At 47.7% G+C, this 25440-nt stretch overlaps 3 protein-coding genes and 1 non-coding gene across 5 annotated transcripts; 2 read left to right on the forward strand and 2 right to left on the reverse strand.

Annotated features, from left to right (window-relative positions):
* Positions 1 to 352: 352 nt before the first annotated feature.
* Positions 353 to 424, reverse strand: trnae-uuc (transfer RNA glutamic acid (anticodon UUC)). The gene has a single exon. It is a non-coding gene; the product is annotated as a tRNA-Glu (tRNA).
* A 1664-nt stretch (positions 425 to 2088) lies between these two features.
* alox5ap (arachidonate 5-lipoxygenase-activating protein) lies at positions 2089 to 4968 on the forward strand. Its single transcript, XM_084684402.1, has 5 exons — positions 2089 to 2215; positions 2385 to 2466; positions 3847 to 3917; positions 4281 to 4362; positions 4651 to 4968. Exons 1-5 carry the CDS (start codon positions 2146 to 2148, stop codon positions 4811 to 4813), a joined length of 468 nt encoding a protein of 155 aa, XP_084540528.1. The 5' UTR covers positions 2089 to 2145; the 3' UTR covers positions 4814 to 4968.
* Positions 4442 to 8190, reverse strand: medag (mesenteric estrogen dependent adipogenesis). Its single transcript, XM_084684401.1, has 5 exons — positions 7883 to 8190; positions 6451 to 6578; positions 5968 to 6083; positions 5595 to 5765; positions 4442 to 5458 (listed from the first exon to the last, which is right to left on the reverse strand). The coding sequence occupies exons 1-5, from the start codon at positions 8083 to 8085 to the stop codon at positions 5438 to 5440; spliced, it is 639 nt and encodes a 212-aa protein (XP_084540527.1). The 5' UTR covers positions 8086 to 8190; the 3' UTR covers positions 4442 to 5437.
* A 728-nt stretch (positions 8191 to 8918) lies between these two features.
* Positions 8919 to 24888, forward strand: b3glctb (beta 3-glucosyltransferase b). 2 transcript variants are annotated; one of them, XM_084683864.1, is made up of 15 exons: positions 8919 to 9093; positions 9774 to 9820; positions 10648 to 10681; positions 11056 to 11165; positions 12260 to 12336; positions 12592 to 12703; positions 12944 to 13080; positions 13212 to 13275; positions 13985 to 14101; positions 14784 to 14853; positions 16113 to 16226; positions 22275 to 22374; positions 22812 to 22931; positions 23170 to 23314; positions 24594 to 24888. In XM_084683864.1, exons 1-15 carry the CDS (start codon positions 9021 to 9023, stop codon positions 24726 to 24728), a joined length of 1455 nt encoding a protein of 484 aa, XP_084539990.1. In that variant the 5' UTR covers positions 8919 to 9020; the 3' UTR covers positions 24729 to 24888. The 2 variants fall into 2 exon arrangements, with proteins under 2 accessions (XP_084539990.1, XP_084539991.1); XM_084683865.1 differs by lacking the exon at positions 23170 to 23314.
* Positions 24889 to 25440: the final 552 nt, after the last annotated feature.

Genomic DNA, 25440 nt, shown 5'->3' on the forward strand with positions numbered 1-25440 from the left:
CAAATACTGTAATGTGGTAAGATACAGTCTGGGTTAACAGCAAATATTGGTAAGGAAATGTTGGTACTTGTAAAACTTCCTAAACCAGATTAATTTTTACCAGTGCACAGAACATACAAAATGCAGTTTAATCGTTTTCTGGAAGATGTGGCTACATTTCTAGACTCGAATAATGCAAACCATGTTATGTATCCAAATGAGTAGTGGTGGATTTTACATAGTTTATTAATTTGTAGGACATGTGTTGGAAGTATTAGGTTGGTGATAAAACAGCGTCATTGTCTGTCCATTTTTTGTAGTCGATTTCAGATTAGCATGACTACCACCGGTTGTCTGAAACGCGAAAAGGAAGTTCCCATACCGGGAGTCGAACCCGGGCCGCCTGGGTGAAAACCAGGAATCCTAACCGCTAGACCATATGGGACTGTGTTCCAACCTGTAAAAGAAGCGTATTTTATATAAATTACATTACAGAAAACGTATTATGACAGTGTATAATTATGAATAAAAGAACCTTTGAATTACTTACAAAATTAGAAATGTGTGTAATGATAGCGCGCCACGGTGGCACAGCTGCTCCCTCTGGTGTGCTAAACTGGATGCCCCCGTGCCATGCATTACAGTGACTTAACCCTAATTTAGGGTTGCCACCCGTCCCTTAAAATACAAAATCATCCCGTATTTGAGAATAAAATAGTGCGTCTGTGGTTTGTCCCGTATTTTCAGAGTTGTCTTCAACGCAGCATCCCATGCAATTTATCCCATCCGTATTCTGTGAAGACTCGTCCTATTCTACCCTTGATTGGGTAATACTCGCTGCCATCGTATTTATAGGTTTGTTTCAGGTCCACGGCCAATCAGAGTCAGAGGAGGGGGGTCTCTTGGCGGAGAGTCGATTTGAAAGAATGGCGGAGGCGGCTCCAGATACCCCCCCCCCCCCCCCCGCGTTATAAGAAGTAGCTACACTTATAAAAGAAAGTAGGCTTGACATGCTCCATACTGCACACTACTACTTCTGGTTCACTGCTGTTATCATATTCATGATGTTCATGGAAGATCCTTTGGATGTCTCCTGCACTATAAATTTTTCCAATATAACTTTTTGAGTATCAAAGCATCAAGGTATCTAAGCAATTGTTTAATTTAATTTTGGTTCACATCTCACAAGTTCCTCCAAAAAACTATTTTTTGTGGTCTCACTGTCAAACTTTTGTTAGCCTACGTTCATTATCGTCATAGCTGTGTTCAGCCATGACGATAAGACCGCTTGAGTTGTGATATAGAGATAGACTAAGTGCATCTGTTCACACTCATTTCAATAGCAGATATATTTTAATCATGTCCATATATCGATCTTAATATGTTTATGAAAACAGGTTTTAAGTTGTGATTTACCACTACTGGCACATCATCGGACCTATGGTCTTCGTGGTCCAGAGGGGTGTGGACCCCGCCGCTGCGGCAGTCATCCCTTAATTTTCAGTATTGAAGGTAACATCCCCACCCTAACTGTAACAATAACTATATTAGTTGTACTTTAAAAATACACATTTTAATGTTATGATAAGGTGCCTTATTGAACAAACACTTCCTAACGTGCATTGAGTTACTTTAGGATTCAGTTTTTGTCGATTGCCTCCATTCGTTCTTGTCATTGCATTTATTAACACCTCACTCGATGTTTTCTGTCTCAAGAAGGAAAATATCTCCTTACATGGCCTTTGCAGTATTACTTGTGAAAGCAGTGTGTGAAAATCATTTATTACAGACAGTAATTTCTGACTTACAATAAAAGACGTGTGGATGTGGAACACAGTTTTATTTAAAGTTATTTAAAGGCTATCTCAGCAAATGAGAAATTGCAACTCTCAAACAGTAAAAAAAAAAAGTGTTCTATTTATAACATTTAGTCTTGTTTTGGGAGATAGCACGCTCAATCTGAAACTGATGTGGGTGAAACACTGTTGTGGGCAACCAATAAAGTCTGCATGGTAGATGTGTGTGTGTGAGAGAGACTTAGAGAGAGAGAGAAAAAAAGTGTTAACAAGGGTGGGGGGAGTCTCAGAGTATTTAAGAGCAGGCGGAACCTGAGAGCCCCAGCAGTCTGTCTCTCTGTCTCTGTCTGTTAGTCTACCTCTAGGTGCCATGGATTACGTTGTGGTGGAACACATCTTCCTCCTTGTCCTCGTCACTCTCTTCAGTGTTATGCAGAACGGTGAGAGAGAGAAAATCAACACCATACACCTTTCAAGTATATTTGACGTTCAGCTAAAGGCACATTTGAGGCGGTCCGGTTTAGACTCGCCCATCGTTTTTGTGATTCTTAGCATGTCCGTGTTAAACTCGAGCAACGGTATGGATTATTGCCCTTGTCTCTTGTCCAGCGTTCTTTGCTCAGAAGGTAGAGAAGGAAGGTAGAAGTCAAAACGTCAAGGCATCTACGTTGGAGCGAGTGTCCTGTGCCAAGTAAGTCGTCTCCCTTCCCTCCTCCCTCTCTACCTTTCACCTTCTCTTCTCTTCCCTCTCCTCTGCACTCGATTCCCTCCTCCCCGCTCCTCCTCCCCGCTCCTCCTCTCTGCTCCTCTTCTCCGCTCCTCTTCTCCGCTCCTCTTCTTCTTTTTTGTCTGTCTCCTTTTCCCCTCCCTCCCTCCCTCCCTCCCTCCCTCCCTCCCTCCCTCCCTCCCTCCCTCCCTCCCTCCCTCCCTCCCTCCCTCCCTCCCTCCCTCCCTCCCTCCCTCCCTCCCTCCCTCACTCCCTCCCCTCTCTTGGAACCCCCTCCGTGCCTTTCTACACTCACAAACACTGGCACAGTGTATGCCTGCGTAGTCCAAGATGGATTTGTTTTGCATTTGTACATGCCGTATCTCTTCCAATCGTATACCACCTCTCTGTTTGCATGTCGCTGATATGGGGGGTGGCTGGGGGGGACTGCATTTACATTTTACTGGTATGTTGCTTCTAAATGGACTCCAACCTTTCATTTCCCTAGGTCTGTTGCCCTAACCACATGTATATTAATGATGAAAAGAAGAAGAGGAAGTGTTGAACTGTTTCTGTCACTTCCTCTTTGTCAGTGGCTTTTCTGTCAGGCCCTAGAAAACAGCAGGCCAAAACAAGTTCATAAGAGGGGAGAGGGAGAGAGGAGAGGGAGAGAGGGGGGAGGGAGAGAGGGGGAGGGGGAGAGAGGGGCAGGGGGGGAGGGAGAGAGGGGAGCGGGAGAGAGGGGGAGAGAGAGAGAGGGAGAGAGGGAGACAGGGAGAAGGGGAGAGAGGGGGAGAGGGCGAGAGAGGGGGATAGAGGGAGAGAGGGGGAGAGAGGGAGAGAGGGAGAGAGGGAGAGAGGGAGAGAGAGGGAGAGAGGGAGAGAGGGAGAGAGAGGGAGAGAGAGAGAGAGGGAGAGGGGGAGAGAGGGGGAGAGAGGGAGGGTTTCGATTCCCACTCCCGTGTCTCCATCTTCATTAACAGATTGAACCCAGGCCTTTCAATGGGTCTAGGAAATAAGGATTTGAAACCAGCCATAGCCGCCCGCTCAAATACCAAGTCTCTGTGTACAAATATTGCGCCGGAGGTTTCCCCACCATTCTGTTGATGTTTCCTACAGGAAGTGGTTTTGAGGACATACCGTAACTGGCCAGCAAAGAGGAAGTTGATGTGTCTTTTCTTTCAATATGTCCCTGTGTTAGCCCACCAGTCTGTTTTGTGTTGAAATCTGCTAACAACCATGGTTGCATGGCAGACGTGCAGCAAAGTATCGAGCTTGCGTATTCGTGAAATATTTTGCAACGTTGATGTATGATTATTTTGTAGGTACTCATCATCAGTGAGCTTGTTCATGTTCTCCCCACAGTCGTAACTGCATGGACTCCTATCCTACATTCCTGGCTGTGATGTGGTGTGCTGGCCTGTGCCTAAATCAAGGTCAATCACTGACCCCACCCCCACCCCCAACACACAAACACACTGTGCTCAGTAAACTGATACATGAATGATAGATAGGATTAAATATGCATAATTTCCTGTTTTCTGTACATGTATAATCTAATCATATTCCAGTTGACATCCTCAGGTAATCAGAAGGGGTCCTGACAATGCACGAGAGTGTAGGTTTGGCTTGAACATTGGTGGGGACCAACATTTGTGATCACCCTATAGGCCAAGTCTTCCCCTGCTCTGTAGCGCAGTCTTGTTGGGGACGTTTGAATGGTCTCTTGACATCCGTGGAGGACGTGGTCCCTACTGTTCTGGCTCTAAACTCTCGGTCTCTGTCCCATCTCCCCCCAGCTCCGGCAGCTTTTGCTGGGGTCATCTACCTTTTTGCCAGGCAGAAGTACTTTATCGGCTACATGGGCCAGACGTGTCAGAGGTGAGTGTGTGTGTGTGTGTGTGAGATAGTGCTAGGATATTTTTAGTGAATGCTATGAATAGAGGTGTTATTGTTTTGTTATGTTTCAAAGGGTTTTTATTAACAGCTTTATATTACAATAGAAAAAGTACAAATATTAGAGTACAAACACCAGATCAGGAACAAGGGGGAAAGGGGTATACAGAAAATTACAATTTGTATTTCAAATAAATCTATAATACGGGATGTTTTCAAGCTTTTGTATTGGCGATTCGTTTTACCAGAGGCATTCTGTTCTCTCTCTACCAGCACTCCCGGATTTCAGTTTGGAAAGCGCATCCTCTTCTTCCTGTTCCTGATGTGCATTGTGGGTATTGTAAGCTTCCTGCTGGTTCGCTACGGCAGCAGCGACCACAAAGAGTACGTGGAGACCATCACCAGCGCTGCCTCTGCTCTGCTCCTCATCCCCTGATGTCTTATTTACCTTTTAAATGAATCATGTGCCATTTCATCACAGTCATAACATCTGTCATGAAATCCTTTTAGCAAATGTTTTTTTAAGCCATGCACACACAATGTATTGAATTCTGCGAAAAGATTAATAATAAAAGACAAGTCTATGAACAAGTCTTTCAATGTGTGATGTCGACAGCAAGTCTATGGTGTAAATACATTTAAAATATGAACGGGACATTTCGTATAAAGGACATTAAAATGAAATACAATTACGCGTAATCCAAATATTATACTCCTTGTGATACGAGGCCAAATGTTGGCTTTAACCTGGGCCTGGGCCTGGTTGCAAGATGTGTTTCAGTAAATCTCAGAATGGAACCGTAAAGTGCAGTCACTTCCTAACTTATTCTTAGCAGTATTCATTTTCAATCCCACAAGCCTTTGGCCTGGATGCCGCTACTTCCTGCTTCAGATGAACTCTGACAACAGCGCCTCCTTCTGGTTTCTTGTGGAAAACACACGGCAGCTGGTGCTTACAGCTGGCAGGAAGAGGTGACCCTTCTTAAATGGGGGCTACACACCCAGGTGGCAGGTGTGTAGCAGGTAGTCCAGAACAAATGTGCTGTTGGCGGGCGGATTCTCATCTTCCACGACAGGTAATCTGAGTATCGAAAAACAGAACTTGTCACTTGATTCCGAAATCACTGTTACACGTGATTCCGCCATATATTATGACATAAAACCACGCAGCCTATCAGAGAAGGAGAGGGTTTGGAGAGTGGTTGGCAGATCTTTACCTTGAACTGCCGTTTGCTGAATCCAAGCCAGTGAGGGAAGTCAAAGAAAGCGTCAGAGTAATATTTTAAGGTGAAACTGGTGTCTCTCCATGTCGGCTTGACCTTTTGACCGTTGGCTTGGATATGGAAATCCTTGCCCAGCCGGGCCTGCAAAGCTTCGCTGAAGTCAACCTGAAATGGTACACAAGAGAGGACATTCAAACAGTGGCTTCATTCATTCATAATATGCGTGTCATGGTGTCAGTCATAAGGGACTCGGTAATGCAAAACCTGTTTACGCCCTATGGACAAGAGCCTTTTCATGAGTTCCAATAGGTGCATGTATTAAACTGGTAGACATTCTGCGGTACAGAGTGTAGCCTTACGAACTTACATCCACCCTGTAGCTCTCTCCGGCCACAGAGGAGATCGTCCTGTCCAAACCTCGCTCCAACTCCCACTTGACGAAGGGATCGCTTCCATCGATGACCACGACAAAGCGCTGCAACACTGATGAAAACATGGAAGAAAACGTGGAATAATCCTTTCTTAAAGGCCACGTCACAGAAAGCTTCGCGTACGCCCATAGAACTGGCCCTCAACCAACCACAGCCCTCGAGCGGGACAAAACAAATCAAGAATGATTCATGTTACGGGCGCCTGTGCATCTGCCAAGAATAGGCAGAGCAGACCTCCACCCACTGTTAAGAGTGAGTCAGACCTAAAAGTCAGTCAGTTTTTTCCACCAGCAAATGGTCTCATTTTAGGCTATGACCCAGAAGACATTGAAGACACTGAAATATTGCACTTGTGGATACTTGAATGGGATGTTTTATTGACAAAGTGCTTAATGTGTTATTCTTGACACACAACTTACCTTTGAAGTCATTTTTTGTGTCCTTCAATGACTTGTTTTCACATGCTGACACTAGCAGATAAAACCTCTTGGATGTGAGGTTCTTTCTGACTGTTGTGTAATCTCGTAGATTATGCACCTTGATTGTCCTTGAGAAAGGGTGAGAAAGAGGGTTTTTTTTCCACCACTTTTGATATACTTTTAAGAAGTATGCTTAGAAAATAGTGAACTTGATTGTGGCCTGGGGCGAAGGCGCCAACCCAGGCACACTCTTACATTAACTTTCATCTACTGCAGATATGCTATCACACCCCTTCCCCCATCCAACGCCTTCGCCTGCTTGTTCCCCCGGTGTGGCAGGCGAGTCTGTGACCAGCGCCTAGTTTGGCTGCAGGTCCAGATGCTGCTTGTCCATACCCCTCCGCCCCTCCCCATTGCAAGTCATGTGTTTCTGTAATGTTGTACAATGTATGTGCCTATGTGCCAAGGTCTTTTTTTGCCTGTTTCCACACTGTACTACTCTAGGAGCATAGTCTGGGGGTTGCCTTTTTTTCCCCTCTCTCTCCTCATGTTATGCTGAAATGTAACTTTGTCTTCCCGTCCTGTCTACCCCCTGGTCATGTTTGTGTATTAGAAACTGCAAGTGGCAGCTCGGATCTAAGACGGATTCAGGAGACCGCAGATAGAGTGCGGCTAGTTAGATCAACACTTGTATTATTGTTTTTGTTGATCTTATGTAAAGCACTTTGAGCTGCAATTCTTGTATGAAAAATGCTATATCAATAAAGTCTTACTAATTATAGGTTACATTTTTTAGATCCATCTTGTATATTCAAATTATTCATGTCTAGGAAAATCTATTATGCATTGCACAATAAAAAATTGAACTGAAGCTGTAACCTTAGTTATTGCCAGAAGATTTTGAATCCCTGTACTTACACTAATAATTATCAATTGGAGTATTAAATAAAAAAATCTACTTGAGAAAGAAGCAGGCAGAAGGGTTGCATTATGCATTGAAATGCAGTGAAAAAATGAAGATAGAGTGGCTCATTGGCTGGTCAATTCCCATGATTCAAAAAGGTAAATAGTGTTAACATTTGAAAACTGAAAGTGCACTACACAGGTTACGTAAGAGTATTCCAAAGTATTCTTTGAAGTACTTTCGGAACTATTTTTCATAAACTGAAAGTGCACTACACAGGCTACTTGTAAACCTCAAATACACTATAAGTGTACTTTAAAGTGTACTAAATGACCTAAAAAGTGGACCAATTTAGTTTACTTACAAAAGTAGTATATACATAAGTACACTGCTAGTATACTTTAAGAACCATAATAATAATATACTTTGTATACTTAAGTAGCCGGTTACAACTTGAAGTATACTTCTTTTTCGTAAGAGAAATCATAAAGGCGTTCATATTAGTCTATTAGCAAAGTATTTACTTACTTTCCAGTTGAATGCTGGAACATAACCTTTCCTTTACACGACTCGAAGTCGTCAATTAACACACAGCAGCTTTTCTGGTCGCTTTTGACAAAACGGTAACGTGAACGGCGCGTCTCTACCTTAAAACCGCGCGGCGGATTTCTCAAAAAATCTTCCACGTCGATCATACTAAACTTGCATCTAGATAATTCGTCGACAATCATGTCTGTATTTAGGAGTGAATGGGTTAGTTATACAGCTCACAGTGTTTCTGCAAACCTTTGCTCAGCTAGAGGCAAAGTTGTGAAGTTGTCAGTGCAGAGTCTGTCTTTATTAAACACTACCAGATGTTGGACTGTAACACGTGACACTTATTTGGTGGAGCTGCCTCGATAATGAGAATTCCATTGGCTGCTTCAAGTCAGCCGGGCTGCAGGCGGCTGCAGGCGACGCCGATGAAGTCGAACGTACCTATTCGTTTGCCGTATATCACATGAAGCGTGGGCTTCTTCTGTACTAACTAAGAGTCATACCAGAGAATGTTAACATTCGATTCCAGAAATGTCGTTGTGTCCTTGGGCAATTGGCACTTCAACCTACTTGCCTCGGGGGAATGTTCCTGTACTTAACTACTGCAAATCGCTCTGGATTAGAGCTTCTGGTAAATTACTAAACCGGTTCGTCAAGTTTTATCAAAACTCTCACTTGCAGTGAGATTAGTTTTGTATTGAGATTGTAGTGAGTTTCTTCCATTTTTTCTCAATTAGTTTTTCCCGGGAGTTTTTATACACCTTAACCCTCATCTACCCGGTTCTATGGACGTTTTTGAAGCCCTCTGTGACATTGCTTGTAAAAAGGCCAATACAAATATAATTGTATTTGATTTATAAACGCCACTTTCTGTCTGTGTGCGTATGTGTACGGGTGGTTTTATCCTCAACATTGAACATCCTATCCTATTTTCTCCTATCTTATTTTGTTTGAGTTAGGCATAACTGCAACACCTTATTTGGCCACAGGATGCCACTATAACATCATCTAAAGGTATAACGTCCGAAGAGCCATGCCAAACATTGGAGCCAACCTGCTGAATGCTTAAAATGTATTTTATATAGCCTAGTTGCTTACCATATGCATCTTTTCGAACAGGCCATGTAGAATGGGGGCAGTGTACATGGGAAACATTGCTAACCGATACAAAATAGTCCTTTGGTGTCTCTTCATTTCATTTGGTAAGAGACTGCTGAATGAGTCATATCTAGCTAGCTAGATATACAACTTGCTGAACATTGTTCAGCTTGGTGAGGCAAAGGTTGGGACGACATGTTAAAGTGTTGCAGCCAGTACGATGTGACTATGTTTAGTGAATAACTATTTAACTCTCGTCATGTCGAAGCCTAGTTTTTGTCATGTTTTAGCTAATTTGCTAAGCTAGTTAGCAAACTAGCTAAAAATGGAATGCTTGCGTAGAGGTATCGGAACGTCACAGGTGCAACTTCGACCGAAATTACGCGTTGATGGACATGGGTCTTGGGATGAAGTTGAACACAGAAGTGTGGTTTGACTGTCAGAGTGTAATCAGTGAACTAATTATCATGTCCTGTTAATGAGCTAACCAAGCTAGCATGTAAGTCCAATGTCAAATCAACGTCGCACGCAGTCTCGTCATCTCAGGCATAGGGTATAAATGTGCTAATTTGGTTGGCACGACGCACTTTGGAAGCCGAAACTGCACAATGACTGACAGTGTTCGCTGTCCGTGGTTCTGAAAAGCGACTGTGTCGCTGTCCATTTCGTTAGTTCTGAATTACTGCAGTGTCTATTAGCCAGGGACAAGTTCGTCCCGTTGCCTCTACTTGATCGTCCATACAAGCTGTCTGGGTGTTAATCTATTCTATTCCCTTCATTAAAGTGTCTAACTTCAATGAGGGTCACATCTCAAACACAGGCTGCTCTCAGGTAAGGGCTTATCCAAGTCAGTTTATTTGAAATACAGGAAGTAAATTACAAATTGTCTTTGTCTTTGTTTATTTGTTTGTTTGCCTTTCCATCTCTCTCTTTCTCTTCTCCTGCAATCTATCTCTCTCTTTTTGTACCCTGTCTGTCTCCTTTCTCTTTCCATCTCGTATCTCCATCTGTCCCTGTCTCTCTCTCTCTCTCTCTCTCTCTCTCTCTCTCTCTCTCTCTCTCTCTCTCTCTCTCTCTCTCTCTCTCTCTCTCTCTCTCTCTCTTCTCTCTCTTTCTTTCTCTTTCTCTCTCTTTCTTTCTCTCTCTCTGTCTGTCCCTGTTTCTCTCTCTCTGTCCCTGTCTCTCTCTCTCTGTCTGTCCCTGTTTCTCTCTCTCTGTCCCTGTCTCTCTCTCTCTGTCTGTCCCTGTTTCTCTCTCTCTGTCCCTGTTTCTCTCTCTCTGTCCCTGTCTCTCTCGCTCTGACCCTCTCTCTCTCTCTCTCTCTCTCTCTCTCTCTCTCTGTCTGTCCCTGTTTCTCTCTCTCTGTCCCTGTTTCTCTCTCTCTGTTCCTGTCTCTCTCACTCTCTGTCCCTGTCTCTCTCTCTGTCCCTGTCTCTCTCTCTCTCTGTTCCCGTCTCTCTCTGTCCCTGTCTCTCTCTCTGTCCCTGTCTCTCTCTCTCTCTGTTCCCGTCTCTCTCTGTCCCTGTCTCTCTCTCTGTCCCTGTCTCTCTCTCTCTCTGTCCCTGTCTCTCTCTCTGTCCCTGTCTCTCTCTCTGTCCCTGTCTCTCTCTCTCTCTGTCCCTGTCTCTCTCTCTGTTCCTGTCTCTCTGTCTCTCCAGGTGCCAGGACATTCATGTCAGCACATTTCTACTGGTGGGTAGCAGTGGATTGCTGAGCCGTGACTTAAATGACACTTTGAATGACACTCATGGGTGGTGGCCACAAAAACACTGGAAGGTCAAGGCAGCATTTGACACACTGCCCAAAACTGAGTTTCCATGACAACTCGTGGACAGGTGGCATATGGAAAATGAACAATACATGGTCTCTCCTTCTCCCCTGCTCTCTCTTCCTCTCTCTCTCTCTCTCTGTCTCTCTCCTCCTTCCCTCCCTCCCTCCTTCTCTCTCTCTCCTTTTCACTCCCTTTCTCTCCCCTTCCCTCTCCCATCCCCTCTCTCACTCTCACTCTCCCTTACCCTCTGTCTCCATTTCTTCATCCCTCCGCCCCCCCCCCACCCCCCATCTAGGGCTGGACAGGGTGGTGTTTGTGATCCAGAGCCAGAGGAACACCTTCCACGCCCGTCGGGCGGAGCGGGCGAGGGAGGAACTCCAGCGGCAGGCGGCCCACCTGACCCAGGTGACGGAGGACCCGCCCCCCCCCTCCTCCTCAACTCAGCATGAAAACAGCATGCGGCCATGCTCCGTGACCCGTGACCCCTTGCTGACCTTTCAAAATGCACGACTCGTACGTCGCTTTGGATAAAAGAGTCTGCCAAATCATGAGCATGGAAAACGGAAGGGTGTTTAAAGATCTAGTGGATGGTTTCGCTAAAGCGCTCATCCAGGCAGACTGGCCTCTCGGTAGGAAAAGTTTTTAAAAGCCTAAACGAAGCATATTCTGGTTCGTTGGCGTCGTTTATTTCCTTTTTAATGCAGCGACCTTGGACCCTGCACCTGGCTGACTTGATTGGTTGTGCATAATAGCCACTTTTCTACCAAAGACAGCTGTGCTGTTTTTGTACTCTGGAGTTCTTTAAAGGTACACTCAGTCAGGACGTGTGCATCGGTTTAGCTGTAGCTCCTGCCTGTCACCAGGAGGGGGCCTCACTATCTTTCTCACTTGGAGATGGCTGGATTCTCCAAGAAAGTTTTTTTTTTTTTTTACAGGTGGAAACTTCCAACTTTGAAGAATGGATTTTCCGGTTAAGATTATAGAATCAGGAAAGGTGTCGTCGTATAATACCAACCTAAATGATTCTCTGAGATTTGATTTGATCTCAGAGATATGAGACGAGGGAGAGGGGGAAGAGGGAGGGAAGTGATGAGGAGAGGCAGAGTGTGAGGTCAGACGGAAATAGAAAGACAGAAAGAAGGAGAAAAGGAGTGTAGGAGGTGTGTGATTCAGCTCTGGATTCTGATATCCCGTTTGTGCAAATCTCAACAAACGACACAGTTATTTTTTGCCGACCTAAATTAAAGGAGCGTATTAATTCAGTTGGAGAAACCGCTAAGACAGCAGTAGCACATGAAGTGAGAGGCTGGATTAAAGCACTTGGGTTGGTAGCGACGTGCGTCATGACCCCCTTGTTACAGAGACGTTCATGTAAACAGTTACAGCCCCCCCCAGCCACACTTTCCCCAGCCACACTTTCCCCAGCCTCACTCTCCCCAACCTCACTTTCTCCATAGTGATGCATGAATAATAAATGTGTGAGTTTGTCCTTCCTACAGACACCTGCTATTGTTCTGCTACTTCACCAGCTGTCAGACTATGATGGAGACTGGAGTATTCTGCCAGCCCTGCCACGGTGCGTCTACACACACACACACACACACCTGAACACGCACACCTGAACACACACACACACCTGAACACACACACACACACACCTGAACACACACACACACACCTGAACACACAAACACACCTGAACACACACACACACACCTGAACACACACACACACACACACCTGAACACACACACACACCTGAACACACACACACACACCTGAACACGCACACACACGCCTTAAAGTTTACACTTCCTCATCATTCCTCCAGACTGTCAGCGTCCTACAGCCAATCCGCTTCCTGGTTTCTTTTCCTGGAGGAGGGGACTGAAGTCCGACTCTCCACTCTGCTGCACGTGCTCAGTAGATACCCTGTCCAGGAGGTGAGCTCTCCACTCACAGACACCCACGTGAACCACACACACCCTGCGTCCACGTGCACGTGAACCACACACACACCCTGCGTCCACGTGCACGTGAACCACACACACACCCTGCGTCCATGTGCACGTGAACCACACACACACCCTGCGTCCGCATGCACGTGAAAAACACACAGAAACACCTACACACACACACACACTTCTAAGACAATCAAACACTGTCTGTACTGTACTCCCCAGGAGTGGTTCTTGGGCAAGCGTCTCCATGACGACGAGGCGTCCATCATTCACCACTACGCATTCTCCGAGGACCCCGCCTCGTTTGGTTACCCTGATCCTGCCGCAGGCTGGGCCATCAGCACACCCCTGATCCACAGGTGTGTGTGTGGGGGGGGTGTGTGTGTGGGGGTGGGTGTGTGTGTGTGGGGGTGTGTGTGTGGGGGTGGGTGTGTGTGGGGGGGTGTGTGGGTGTGTTGTTGTTGTTTACAACTTTTGAACTGCTTTTCAGACTTGTTGAAAGGATTGAAGACGAGCCCCTTAAATCGGATTTCACCATTGACCTGAAACACGAGGTGGGCCCAACCTTTGTTCTCTATCATTACTGTCTGTTCCTCCCTTTCTCTGAGCCTTTTATATTTCTTTGAGAACCAGACAAGCAGGCAGGCTGGCTAACAGTCTGACAGACACATAGACAGACAGACACGGATGGACCGGAAATTGACAGACAGTCAAGCAGACACATATATTTGATTCCTGGGGTTTGTTTTGTTTGGTTGCAATTATTGTATCTTTTAGTAGATGAGGGTTTAGGTGTATTAACCCAATCCAACCTCCCTCCCTCTTCCCCTCCCTCCCCCACCTCTCTCTCTCCCCCACCTCCCTCCCTCCCTCTTCCCCTCCCTCCCCCACCTCTCTCTCTCCCCCACCTCCCTCCCTCCCTCTTCCCCTCCCTCCCCCACCTCTCTCTCTCCCCCACCTCCCTCCCTCTTCCACTCCCTCCCCACCTCTCTCTCTCCCCCACCTCCCTCCCTCCCTCTTCCCCTCCCTCCCCCACCTCTCTCCCTCCCCCACCTCCCTCCCTCCCTCTTCCCCTCCCTCCCCCACCTCTCTCCCTCCCTCTTCCCCTCCCTCCCCCACCTCTCTCTCTCCCCCACCTCCCTCCCTCTTCCCCTCCCTCCCCCACCTCTCTCTCTCCCCCACCTCCCTCCCTCCCTCTTCCCCTCCCTCCCTCTTCCCCTCTCTCCCCCACCTCCCTCCCTCCCTCTTCCCCTCTGTCCTCAGCTCGCTCTCTTTATCTGGGAGGAGGGCCAGGGCACCAGCCTGACTGCTGTTCCAGAGCTGTGCACAGACCACACAAGCGGCTGTGCCACCGCCTTCACCTCCTACCTGCCCATCTGTGTGAGGACACCTTCACCCACGCCATGTCTACCCCTTCACCCACGCCATGTCTACACCTCCACGTTCACCCACGCCATGTCTACACCTCCACCTTCACCCACGCCATGTCTACGCCTCCACTTTCACCCACTCAATTTCTACGCCTCCACCTTCACCCACGCCATGTCTACACCTCCACCTTCACCCACGCCATGTCTACACCTTCCACCTTCACCCACGCCATGTCTACACCTCCACCTTCACCCACACCATGTCTATACCTTCCACCTTCACCCACACTACACCTCCACCTTCACCCACACACGGTTGTGTGTATATATATGTGTGTGTGTGACAGAGTAACAGTAACTGGGTGTATGCGAGTGTGTATCAACAAATCTCTTCAGTGGCATCAGTCATCACACGTCCTGGCGACTGAGCGTGTCACTGTGTTGCATGTGCCTCCCGCAGGGACAGCCCATCGTCCTGGCGACTGAACGTGTCACTGTGTTGATTGTGCCTCCCGCAGGGACAGCCCATCGTCCTGGCGACTGAACGTGTCACTGTGTTGCATGTGCCTCCCGCAGGGACAGCCCATCGTCCTGGCGACTGAACGTGTCACTGTGTTGATTGTGCCTCCCGCAGGGACAGCCCATCGTCCTGGCGACTGAACGTGTCACTGTGTTGATTGTGCCTCCCGCAGGGACAGCCCATCGGCCAGGGAGACCTCTTTGTAGCCGTAAAAACTTGCCAGAAGTTCCACTCAGTCAGAGGTGGGTTGTGTGTGTCTGTTTGTTCATCGAAAACAATTCTCTGTCAATGTGTGGAGGTTAGTTGTCAAAATAAATAATTACACAGCCAATACAGCTCTTGCATATGTCATCATGATTAGTCCTTAGAAATAATTGCTCACATAAATTTATGTGAGCAATTGCCCTTGGTATCTAGTCCCTAAACAGGACTGGTAGCTATCTCCATCCTCTTCGATAACCGGATCCCTCCCTCCCTCCCTCCCTCCCTCCCTCCCTCCCTCCCTCCCTCCCTCCCTCCCTCCCTCCCTCCCTCCCTCCCTCCCTCCCTCCCTCCCTCCCTCCCTCCCTCCCTCCCTCCCTCCCTCCCTCCCTCCCTCCCTCCCTCCCTCCCTCCCTCCCTCCCTCCCTCCCTCCCTCCCTCCCTCCCTCCCTCCCTCCCTCCCTCCCTCCCTCCTTCCTTCCTTCTCCCTCCTTCCCTGCCTCCCTCGACTGAGCAGACAAACCGCAGGTTTTCAGAACCACTTAGCTCGCTGAGTGGATGTGACCCGTTACACTTTCCCTGTCTGATTTACAAACCCTCCCGTCGTCAAACCGGCGGCCCTGTGTAATCAGCTTCATTTCCATAATCTCCAGCATCCCTCCATTTAACAGTTCCCCAAGGGCAGGGAGCTAGGGTGGTTTTACCTGTTTTTAGTACAAAGTAGACATTGAAACGAGATTTAAAATCTGTTGAGCGTGACCTATAAAAAAAACACTTTGCAATATGACGGTTTCGTGATTTAGGCCCAGTTTTGGCAGGCTGAATCCATTACAACAGAGGAAAAGCTCACAGTGTTAGCGATGGATTTTACCCTGAGATCAAATAAACCAACAAGTACATTTAATTGGATTAGATTAGCCTTGTTGGAACAGGCCCTCAAAATCTAATGATGGTTGAAGTTGATTGGAAATGATTACGTTTACATTACATTTAGTCATTTAGCAGACGCTCTTATCCAGAGCGACTTACAGAAAGTACAGGGACATTCCCCCCGAGGCAAGTAGGGTGAAGTGCCTTGCCCAAGGACACAACGTCATTTGGCAACCTTCTGATTACTAGTCCGACTCCCTCACCGCTCAGCCATCTGACTCCCTAGACATACACACACACAAAACATAATTACTATCCTCTATCTCTGTCTATCCATCTGTCTACTTCTATGCCTGACTGTCTATCGGTCTGTCTGTCTGTCTGTCTGTCTGTCTGTCTGTCTGTCTGTCTGTCTGTCTGTCTTCCACAGTACCTATTGTCAAGGCAACCTGGGCAAAAGACGCAGCACTTCTGGAGTTCTACAGTGATGTCACTGACCCCTCCATACCCACAATCCACCTGGGCGTGCCCAACACAGAGAGAGGTGGGTGTGGTGTGTCAGACACACAAATGCTGTCTTCTCTTCCTCCTCTCTGATCTGATGCGCTCTCTCTTTCTCTCCTTCTCCTTTCTGTCCCGCTCTCTTTCTCCCTTTTGGCTCGCTCTCTTTGTCCACCTCCCCCTCATCTCTCTCTCTCTCCCTCCCTCCCTCCCTCCCTCTCCATTTCTCTCCTGCTCCCTTTCCCCCTTCTGGATCGTTCTCTTTGTCCACCTCCCACTCATCCCTCCCTCCCTCCCTCACCCCCTTCTCTCCCTCCCTCACCCCCCTCTCTCCCTGCCTCCCTGCCTCCCTCCCCTCTCTCCCAGGTGTACCATATGTATCCGAATGATCGGCGAATGTTCCCGGCCTTATTGTTTATGATGGGAGGACATGGGAACAGCACCGGGAGGCGTGCATGAGCTCACCTAGCCTCGTGTTGTTGGTCTGCACGCTCCAGATAGAGAAGAGAAAAAGATCCGTTCAGCTTTCATGAGCGTAAAACAGGGGTGGTAGTTGTGGATTCGGTGTCCCCAGGGTTTAATATTGGTGTTTATGAGCTGAGCTCAGCTGCATTATGACTGCAGTCGAACCTCCGAGGCATCCGTCAGGCTCCTGCCTCAAACCTTGGGCTGCTCTCTGTTGTTCTCTGCCAGGGTCATTACCTCCCCTGTCTGTCAATCACTTCTTTCATTCTCGCTCTCTGTTGTTATCTCTTTCTCTCTTGTTCTCTCTCTCTCCTTCTCTTGTTGTCTCTCTCTCTTGTTCTCTCTCTCTCTTGTTCTCTCTCTCTCTTGTTCTCTCTCTCTCTTGTTCTCGCTCTGTCTTTCTCGCTCTCTCTTTCTCTCTCACACGTTCTCTCTCTCTCTGTCCGTGTCTCTCTTTTTCTTTATCTCCCCGCCTCTCCTCTAATATGAGGATGTCTCTCTCTCTTTATCTCTCTCATTCTCACACGAGTTAACCAGTTTTTTCCCCCTGTGTAACTTTAAAAATAAGTTCTGAATGTTGCCCTTTCATCTACATCTGAGGTTGTATTCTCTTTAAACAACATTGCTGTAGTCATAGCTACAGTAATGTTGCTTTGTGAAACTAATGTAGAACATTTGTCTGTCTATTTTCACAAAGCAACATTACCTTAGCAAAGCAAAGCAACATTAGTTTCCTTTCTGGGAGTGGAGGTTTGTTGAATGGCAAATGCTGCTGTTGGCTGTTTATGTGTTTGTGAAAATGTCACACTCAGAGAGAGGCTGGAACAGAAGTGTTCTCTGTTAGGGGAAAAAAATGGGAGTAATTTAGCTTACTCCAGGTAATGACATGCAGTTCACTCACCACAATCTCTGTGGGTGTGTTTGTGTGTAGGGGGGTGCGTGCTGTTTGGTGTAGGTCCAGAGTGAACTCATGCGAACACACAGACTCATTTCAGATGTGATCCTTTCAAGGAGGGCTCCACCGTGAATAAAATGTAATTGTCATTGGAGTGCTGTTGTTTTTAATATTTGATTTAGTACTGCCTATCACTGTGGCACTCTGTGGCACTGTGTGTTTTTACTGTGGTCGGACTCCTCCACTGAGGGTTGGGTATCTGATGCACACTCTCGGTCCATCTTACTCTCTCTCTCACACACACTCTCTCTCTCTCTCTCTTTCTATCTGTCTCACTCTCTCTTTCTCTCTCTGTGTGTCTCTGTCTCTCTCTCTCTCTCTGTCACTCTGTCTCTCTCTTTCACTCTCTCTGTGTCTCTGTCTCTCTCACACACACTCTCTCTCTCTCTCTTTCTATTTGTCTCACACGCACTCTCTCTCTCTCAATCTATCTCTCTGTCACTCTGTCTCTCTCTTTCTCTCTCTCTCTGTGTCTCTGTCTCTCTCTCTTTCTCTCTCTGTGTCTCTGTCTCTCTCACACACACTCTCCCTCTCTTTTTTCCTCTCTTTCTTTCTCGTTATCCCTCTCTCTCTCTCTCTCTCACAAATTCTCTCTCCCTCCCCTTCAAAGCGAGCATATCTAAAAACAGAGCATCAATGGTCTCTATCTGTGTGCCTTTCACGTCATCTCCCTCCTCATATCTGCGGGAGACCGGACGTTTTGTTCGGTGTCTCGTCCTCCCTCCCATGTCTTTCATTGTCAGTCCCTCTCAGTGTTCCGTGACCTTGGCTTCCCCCCCTGCCCAGCATGCCCCTCCCCTTCCCGTGATATGTTGCTGTTTTGTACCCTGTCTGTCCCCTTCTCTCTCTTTCCGTCTCGTGTCTCTCTCTCGCTCTCGCTCCTTCTCTATTAACCCGGTGGTCAGCGTCGTAATAGTCTGAAACATCTCTCCAGAGAGCTCCTCCTCTCTCTCCTCTCCCCCATCTCCTCTTTCCTCCTTCCCAGGCTCTCTCTGTCTCTCACGCTTCTCACTGGGTCCTCATGCCTCGTTTGTCAGGCGTTGGGTTTGGTGAGCCGTGACTCCGGCCGTCTCCCTCCCCACGCCGCGTTCGACACTCCTTCGCGGCTGTGACTCCTTTACGGCTGAGACTCCTTCACGGCTGAGACTCCTTCACTTTGCTCTCGGCCCCTCGTCACCCTCCTCCTCGTCCCTCCTTGCTCTCCTCTCTTCCTCCTCCTCCTTCTTTCCCGTTTCTCTCGTCCGCCTCTACTCCTCCTCATCCTCCCCCCCCTCCTCTCCCCCTGCTCTCCTCTTTCCCCCTCCTCTCTCCCCTTCTATCCTCTCTCCCCCCTCCCCCCTCTCCTCTCCCCCATCCTCTCTCCCCTCCTCTCTCCCCCCCTCCTCTCTCCCCTTCTCTCTTCCCCCCCCCCCCCTGCTCTCTTCTCAACAAGACTTTCTGACTCAGACGTACCTGTAGACAGGACCGGTCCCATCTGCGTGTGTGGATGTGTATGTGTGTGTGGATGTGTGTGTGGATGTGTGTGTGTGTGTGTGAGGCTTGAGCTCCATACGGACCTGTTTATTGTAGAGTTCTGGGCACAACTCGCGCTCGTTCCTGGCCTGATCAGTAAATCTGTCAGAGAGGAGCTGGAGCAGCGAGGCTTAGGGGATCTTATCCCGACCCTGGAACCTGCTCTCCCCTCTGTCCTTTGGAAGACGCTGGCTCCCATTCCTTACGCTTGCCTTCTCCTCCCAAGCCCAAATCCACTTACAGCTACTCATTCATCTCCAATGAGATTTTTCTGTCCCATTCTTTTCCGTCGCTCTTCCGCTCTGCTTCTCGTCTGCCCCACCTGTTACTTTCATTCTCTCTACTGAGCTTTCTCTCCCTTGCCTCTCTTTCTCTCCCTCTGGCTGTTTTTCTCCTTCCTTCCTATCTCTCTCTCTCTCTCTCCCAGTCTCTCCCAGTCTCTCTCTCTCTCTCTCTCTCTCTCTCTCGCTCTCTCTCTCTCTCTCTCTCTCTCGCTCAGTATCTCCCCCCACCTGTGTTGTTTGATCTGTTTCTCGTGTGAGAGAACGTGTGAGAGAGAAAGAGAGAGCGAGAACAAGAGAGAGAGAGAGAGAGAACGAGAGAGAGAGAGAGAACAAGAACAAGAGAGCTTTCTCTCCTGCTGTTTCCTTTAAAAATATTTATATATTTTAAAATATTATTAATAATATTATTTTATTTTTATCTCCAAAACACATGTACAGGAACAACAAAACCAGACAGTTTACAAAACATGAGACAAATACCTACTAATATGTATGGGAACAACAATACCAGACAACTTCCAGTTGGTCCTGACATATGGTTACTGGGCCTTAAGTCAGTTCATGTGATTGCAAAGTCTGCGGTTCAGCGCTGGACATTGGGCTGTTTGGCCACAAAAAAGACTTATCCTCATAAACTGGAAAGAGCGCAAACCAGTTTACTTCTCCAAACAATCATGGTTGGTGGATATAGGGACTTGCTGAGCCTGGAGCTTCACATTTAAGGCCTCAGACAGAAAAGCTATCACCTCTGGCCAGAGTGATTTTACAGCTGGGCATTCCCACAGCGTTTGTCAAAGTGTACCTCGCTTACCACAGTCATACCAGCATCGATCTTGATGTCTTTTGTCCATTTTGGACTGTGTGACGGGGGTGATGTATGCCCTGTTTAGAATTTTGAACAGGACAGTCCATATTCTGACACATTTGGACACAGACCAAGCCGAATTCCAAGAGTTCCATTCTGAAACAGACAGAGATGTGTTCAAGTCGTGCTCCGAGACCAGCTGGACAGGGCAGTAGGCGTTAGGGGCAGTCTTAGATCATAGTGCATACATTTGAGACCACACTTGACGATACGCTTGCTTTTTTGCGGCACTGATCTATGTCGGCACATGAAGAAGGCGTGGCTCCCTCTATACATTTCTGACTGATAACAGATGCTGATTGGGCATAAGTTAGAAAGGACGATTGTGAAAGACCATTTGATTTTCTAAGTTGTTGAAATGAAAGGGTTTGGTCTCTATATATCTGTCCAACTGTAGTTTACCCGCCCTCTGCCAGATATTATTACTTAGGGTACGTCCTCCTGCAGAGAGGTTACGTTACCCCAAATAGGGCAGGATGGTAGAGAGAGCCCCTCAATGCTAAGTCTCCTGTGCAGTTGCTTTACAATAAAGCATGAAACCTGAATAATTATGTTATTCATTAAGGGTGGTGGTTTTGGGCAGTACCACATTGATGACAGGGAAAAGGGTTTTACTTTACGGGCATGATAGATTGCTCCAACCATTGCCAACTACTCATCGGAAAGTCACTCATGTACGCCCACGATAAGGGGTACTTTGCATTGAAAGACAGATAATACTGATATTTATCTCGGACTCCCAAGCCTCCCATTGATCTTGGGATGATTCATTTGTTGTATGCAATTGCAGACTTTTTATTATTCCAAAGGAACTGAATAAAGAGAGATTTGATATCTTTAAACCCCTTCTGTGGGAATTTAAGAGGGATAGTGGGAGAGCCTTGGGAGAACGTTTATTTTCAAGGTTTCAGCTCGACCCCCTAGAGAGAGTGGTATGGCCATCCATCTATTGATATCTCTGCCCCCTAGAGAGAGTGGTATGGCCATCCATCTATTGATATCTCTGCCCCCTAGAGAGAGTGGTATGGCCATCCATCTATTGATATCTCTACCCCCTAAAGAGAGTGGTATGGCCATCCATCTATTGATATCTCGACCCCCTAAAGAGAGTGGTATGGCCATCCATCTATTGATATCTCGACCCCCTAAAGAGAGTGGTATTGCCATCCATCTATTGATATCTCGACCCCCTAGAGAGAGTGGTATGGCCATCCATCTATTGATATCCTCTGTTTCTTTTCAATTCAAATAGCTTCGTAGGTTTAAAACAAAAGCACGGGAGAAAGTTCTTTTTTGGAACAGCATCTGTTCACAATGTATGCTAAATCAAGTGAATGTTGATACATAAAACATCAAAGCCAAACAATTGTTTACTCCTGTTTATTGACTGGCCATTGTTTTGAAAGGCTTATGAATATTCAGCTGCTCGGTTGGCAAGGATTGATCATCCAGGAGAATAACAAATGACCAGAACTTCTGTTTACCAGAATTACAAATTACAAATCTGGAATTTTCCTTGCAGATGGCATTCTCAGGTCCTTCCATTTGTTGAGAAGCTAAGTAGAACCCAAACCACTATTTCAACGTTTTCTGCCTTTTTTACAGCATGTCTTACTAGATCAGGAGTTTAATGCTGTCGTTTTATAACCACATTCTTACTTCACTGAAAGTGGGAGGGCTTAGTTCAGTGGTTGCAGGTTATGTGCTGCAGGTTCTGTGCTGCAGGTTCTGCGCTGCAGGTTCTGCGCTGTGTGTCGCTTTTGATCAAAGGGTCTGAAAATACCTCACACTTGGTGAAGCTGAGATGAGGTTGCTTTATATAAGTAGTATTTTTCTCAAGGCTTGACGGAGTAAGGAGTTCATAATTAGCATAACCCATAATCTTAGTACCGTTTTATTTTTAAAATGTGCACGAATTTCCATAGTGATTCTTTGTCTCTGTGCAGTATCTCTCTTTCTTCCTTTCTCTCTTTTTCCACAGCGTCTTATTTAATCTCTCTCATGTTGCAGGGCATTGTGGGAAAACTTTCGCCATCCTGAAGCGCTTCCTCAGCGGTGCTGTGCCGAAAGCGGATTGGCTGCTGATCGTAGACGACGACACACTAATCAGGTACTGGAACCATGTCTTAAACGCCCTTGGGCTGAGTCCTTCTGAGTGAAGACTCTCACCATTCTATTAACTGTCTCTTTTTATCTCCCTTTCTCTCTCTCTCTCTCTCTCTCTCTCTCTCTCTCTCTCTCTCTCTCTCTCTCTCTCTCTCTCTCTCTCTCTCTCTCTCTCTCTCTCTCTCTCTCTCTCTCTCTCAATCTCCCTTTCTCTCTCTCTCTCAATCTCCCTTTCTCTCTCTCTCTCTCTCTCTCTCAATCTCCCTTTCTCTCTCTCTATCTCACCACAGTGATGATAAGAACCTGATTATGAAAGATCAGAGTTTTTATCAAACTTTTTAAATAGCTTAATGAATTCTTCATGCTTTCTCTCCTTGGAGTGTGTGTGTGTGTGTATACGTGTGTGTGTGTGTGTACCTGTGTGTGTGTGTGTGTGTGTAGTCTACCCCGGCTCCGCAGGCTCCTGCGTTGCTATGACGCTGGAGAGGCGGTGTGCCTGGGGGAGAGGTACGGCTACAGCCTGGGAAACCACGGCTACAGCTACCCCACGGGGGGTGGGGGGTGAGTCTCTGGGGAGGAGGGGAGCAGGGGAGCAGGGGGTGTGGGGGGAGGATGGGAGCAGGGGGTGAGTCTCTGGGGAGCAGGGGGTGTGGGGGGAGATGGGGAGCAGGGGGTGTGGGGGGAGGAGGGGAGCAGGGGGTGTGGAGGTGGAGCAGAGTGAGTCTCCCAGGGGGGGAATAAGTGTATGTGCGTGTGCTTGTGTGTGTGTGTGTGTGTGTGTGTGTGTGTGTGTGTCTAGGATGGTGCTGAGCAGAGTGGCCGTGTCCAGGCTGCTCTCAGGGTGCTGTGGTTGCCACGGTGATGAGGCCCCTGACGACATGGTGCTGGGCATGTGTCTCAGCTCCCTGGGCATCACTGTCACACACAGCCCCCTGTTCCACCAGGTAGGGCCCCACACACACACACACACACACACACTCAGCCCCCTGTTCCACCAGGTAGGGCCCCACACACACACACACACACTCAGCCCCCTGTTCCACCAGGTAGGGCCCTCACACACACACACACACACACACACTCAGCCCCCTGTTCCACCAGGTAGGGCCCCACACGCACACACACACACACACACACACACACACTCAGCCCCCTGTTCCACCAGGTAGGGCCCCACACACACACACACACACTCAGCCCCCTGTTCCACCAGGTAGGGCCCTCACACACACACACACACACACACTCAGCCCCCTGTTCCACCAGGTAGGGCCCCCCACACACACACACACACACACACACACTCAGCCCCCTGTTCCACCAGGTAGGGCCCCACACACACACACACACACACACTCAGCCCCCTGTTCCACCAGGTAGGGACCCCCCCCACACACACACACACACACACAGCCCTCTGTTCCACCAGGTAGGGACCCCCCCCCCACACACACACACACTCAGCCCCCTGTTCCACCAGGTAGGGACCCCCCCCACACACACACACACACACACACTCCCGTTCCAGAATTGCACTTCAAGAGTGTCAGAATTGCTAACACTTCACTTTCCTGATGGATGTCCAGTCTTACTCTATTCAATCATTCATTAAATGGTGAAATGTAGCAGAGATTAAAGTAACTCATATTCTTTATATCTCTACATGCCTTTGCTGTATACTTTATCCTAATTGGATCAGCAGTTTTTAAATGAGGGAAATCAGCTGCATTGTCAGTCTTTTGGCAGTATATTGGAGATATGTTGCTGTTCCTTAGCCTTGAACACTACAATGCTGTTAGAATACACAAAGCCATCTGTTACACCAGTAAGGACTACACACACTGACACACTCACACACACACAGCCCTCTGGTCAACCACAATGCGAACCCAACCCTTCATAAAGCATTTATCTTAGTTTGAGGCTAAGGGTCATTATTCTTTTATGGTCTAGATCAGGAGGATGTGTGTTAGAGAGAGATAGAGAGCGTCGGAAGGGAGAGATAGAGACAGAGGATGAGATTTTAATCGTTTTAATTCTCCTGCAGTCAGGTAGGTCACCCGCACTGCAGGCAGTATAATGTAAAACTACTTTGTTAATGGATTCACTTTTGGAATACTTTTACCGTTAAAATCATCTCAGGTAGCACCTCCTGGTGCTGTCGCCCGCTAGGTTGGGTCGAGGCCTCTTTTAAACTCACCAGTCTGAACCGGTTTGTTCCAGGCACGACCGGACGACTACCCCAGAGAGCTCCTGTCTCACCAGCAACCCATCTCCTTCCACAAGCACTGGAACAGCGACCCTCTGGTTGTGTACGCACGCTGGCTCCAGGACCCGCCCCCCCGGGAGGAGCTGTAAGGGGCTGCCTGGAGGGGTGTCGACCCCCCCTGAGGTGCTGTGTGTGTGTGTGTGTGCGTGTGTGTCTGTGCGTTTTTGTGTGTGTGCGCGCGCATGAGTGCAGTTTATAAAGGTGAATGGAACAGAAGGATGTCAAGATGTAATAAACGGATGTCAAGGATTCAGGTCTGGGCTCTACTTGACTTCACTGATGAGACAGCGTAGGTCTTACAGTACACACACACACAAGCACACACACACACACACACACATGGGAATAACACCGATTTTCCAACACTGACATGCACAGCTCGGAGCGTTGCAAGGTATCCTCACACAAACACACACACACACATTATGTCACACGGGATCAACTCTCCTTCACGGCCCCACACACAGCTTGCAGTCTGATGGGCAGATTGTGCAGTAATAATGTGTTTGTGGTTTGCGGTTGCCAGGTTGAGGTTCTAAGCAGTTTGACAAACCCTCCCCCCCCCCCCCCCCACACACACACACACCTGCTCATCGGTGGTTTCTCCTTGTCTCCCTGACCAGCTGGGCCCCTCATCACTAGACTGTCTCCCTGCCAGCCTCTCTTCATTGATTGAGTTGATTGATTCAAGATGAGTTATAAAAAATCACAGCGTGAAAGTGAGAGATTTTTGGGGTGGAGAGGGGGAGGGGCGTTGTCGCTCTATCTGTCTGCTTCCTTTCTCCAACCTCTCTCTTTTAT

Source organism: Hypomesus nipponensis, chromosome 20, assembly GCF_054491055.1.
Source record: "Hypomesus nipponensis isolate SF chromosome 20, ASM5449105v1, whole genome shotgun sequence".
Taxonomy (NCBI): Eukaryota; Metazoa; Chordata; class Actinopteri; order Osmeriformes; family Osmeridae; genus Hypomesus; species Hypomesus nipponensis.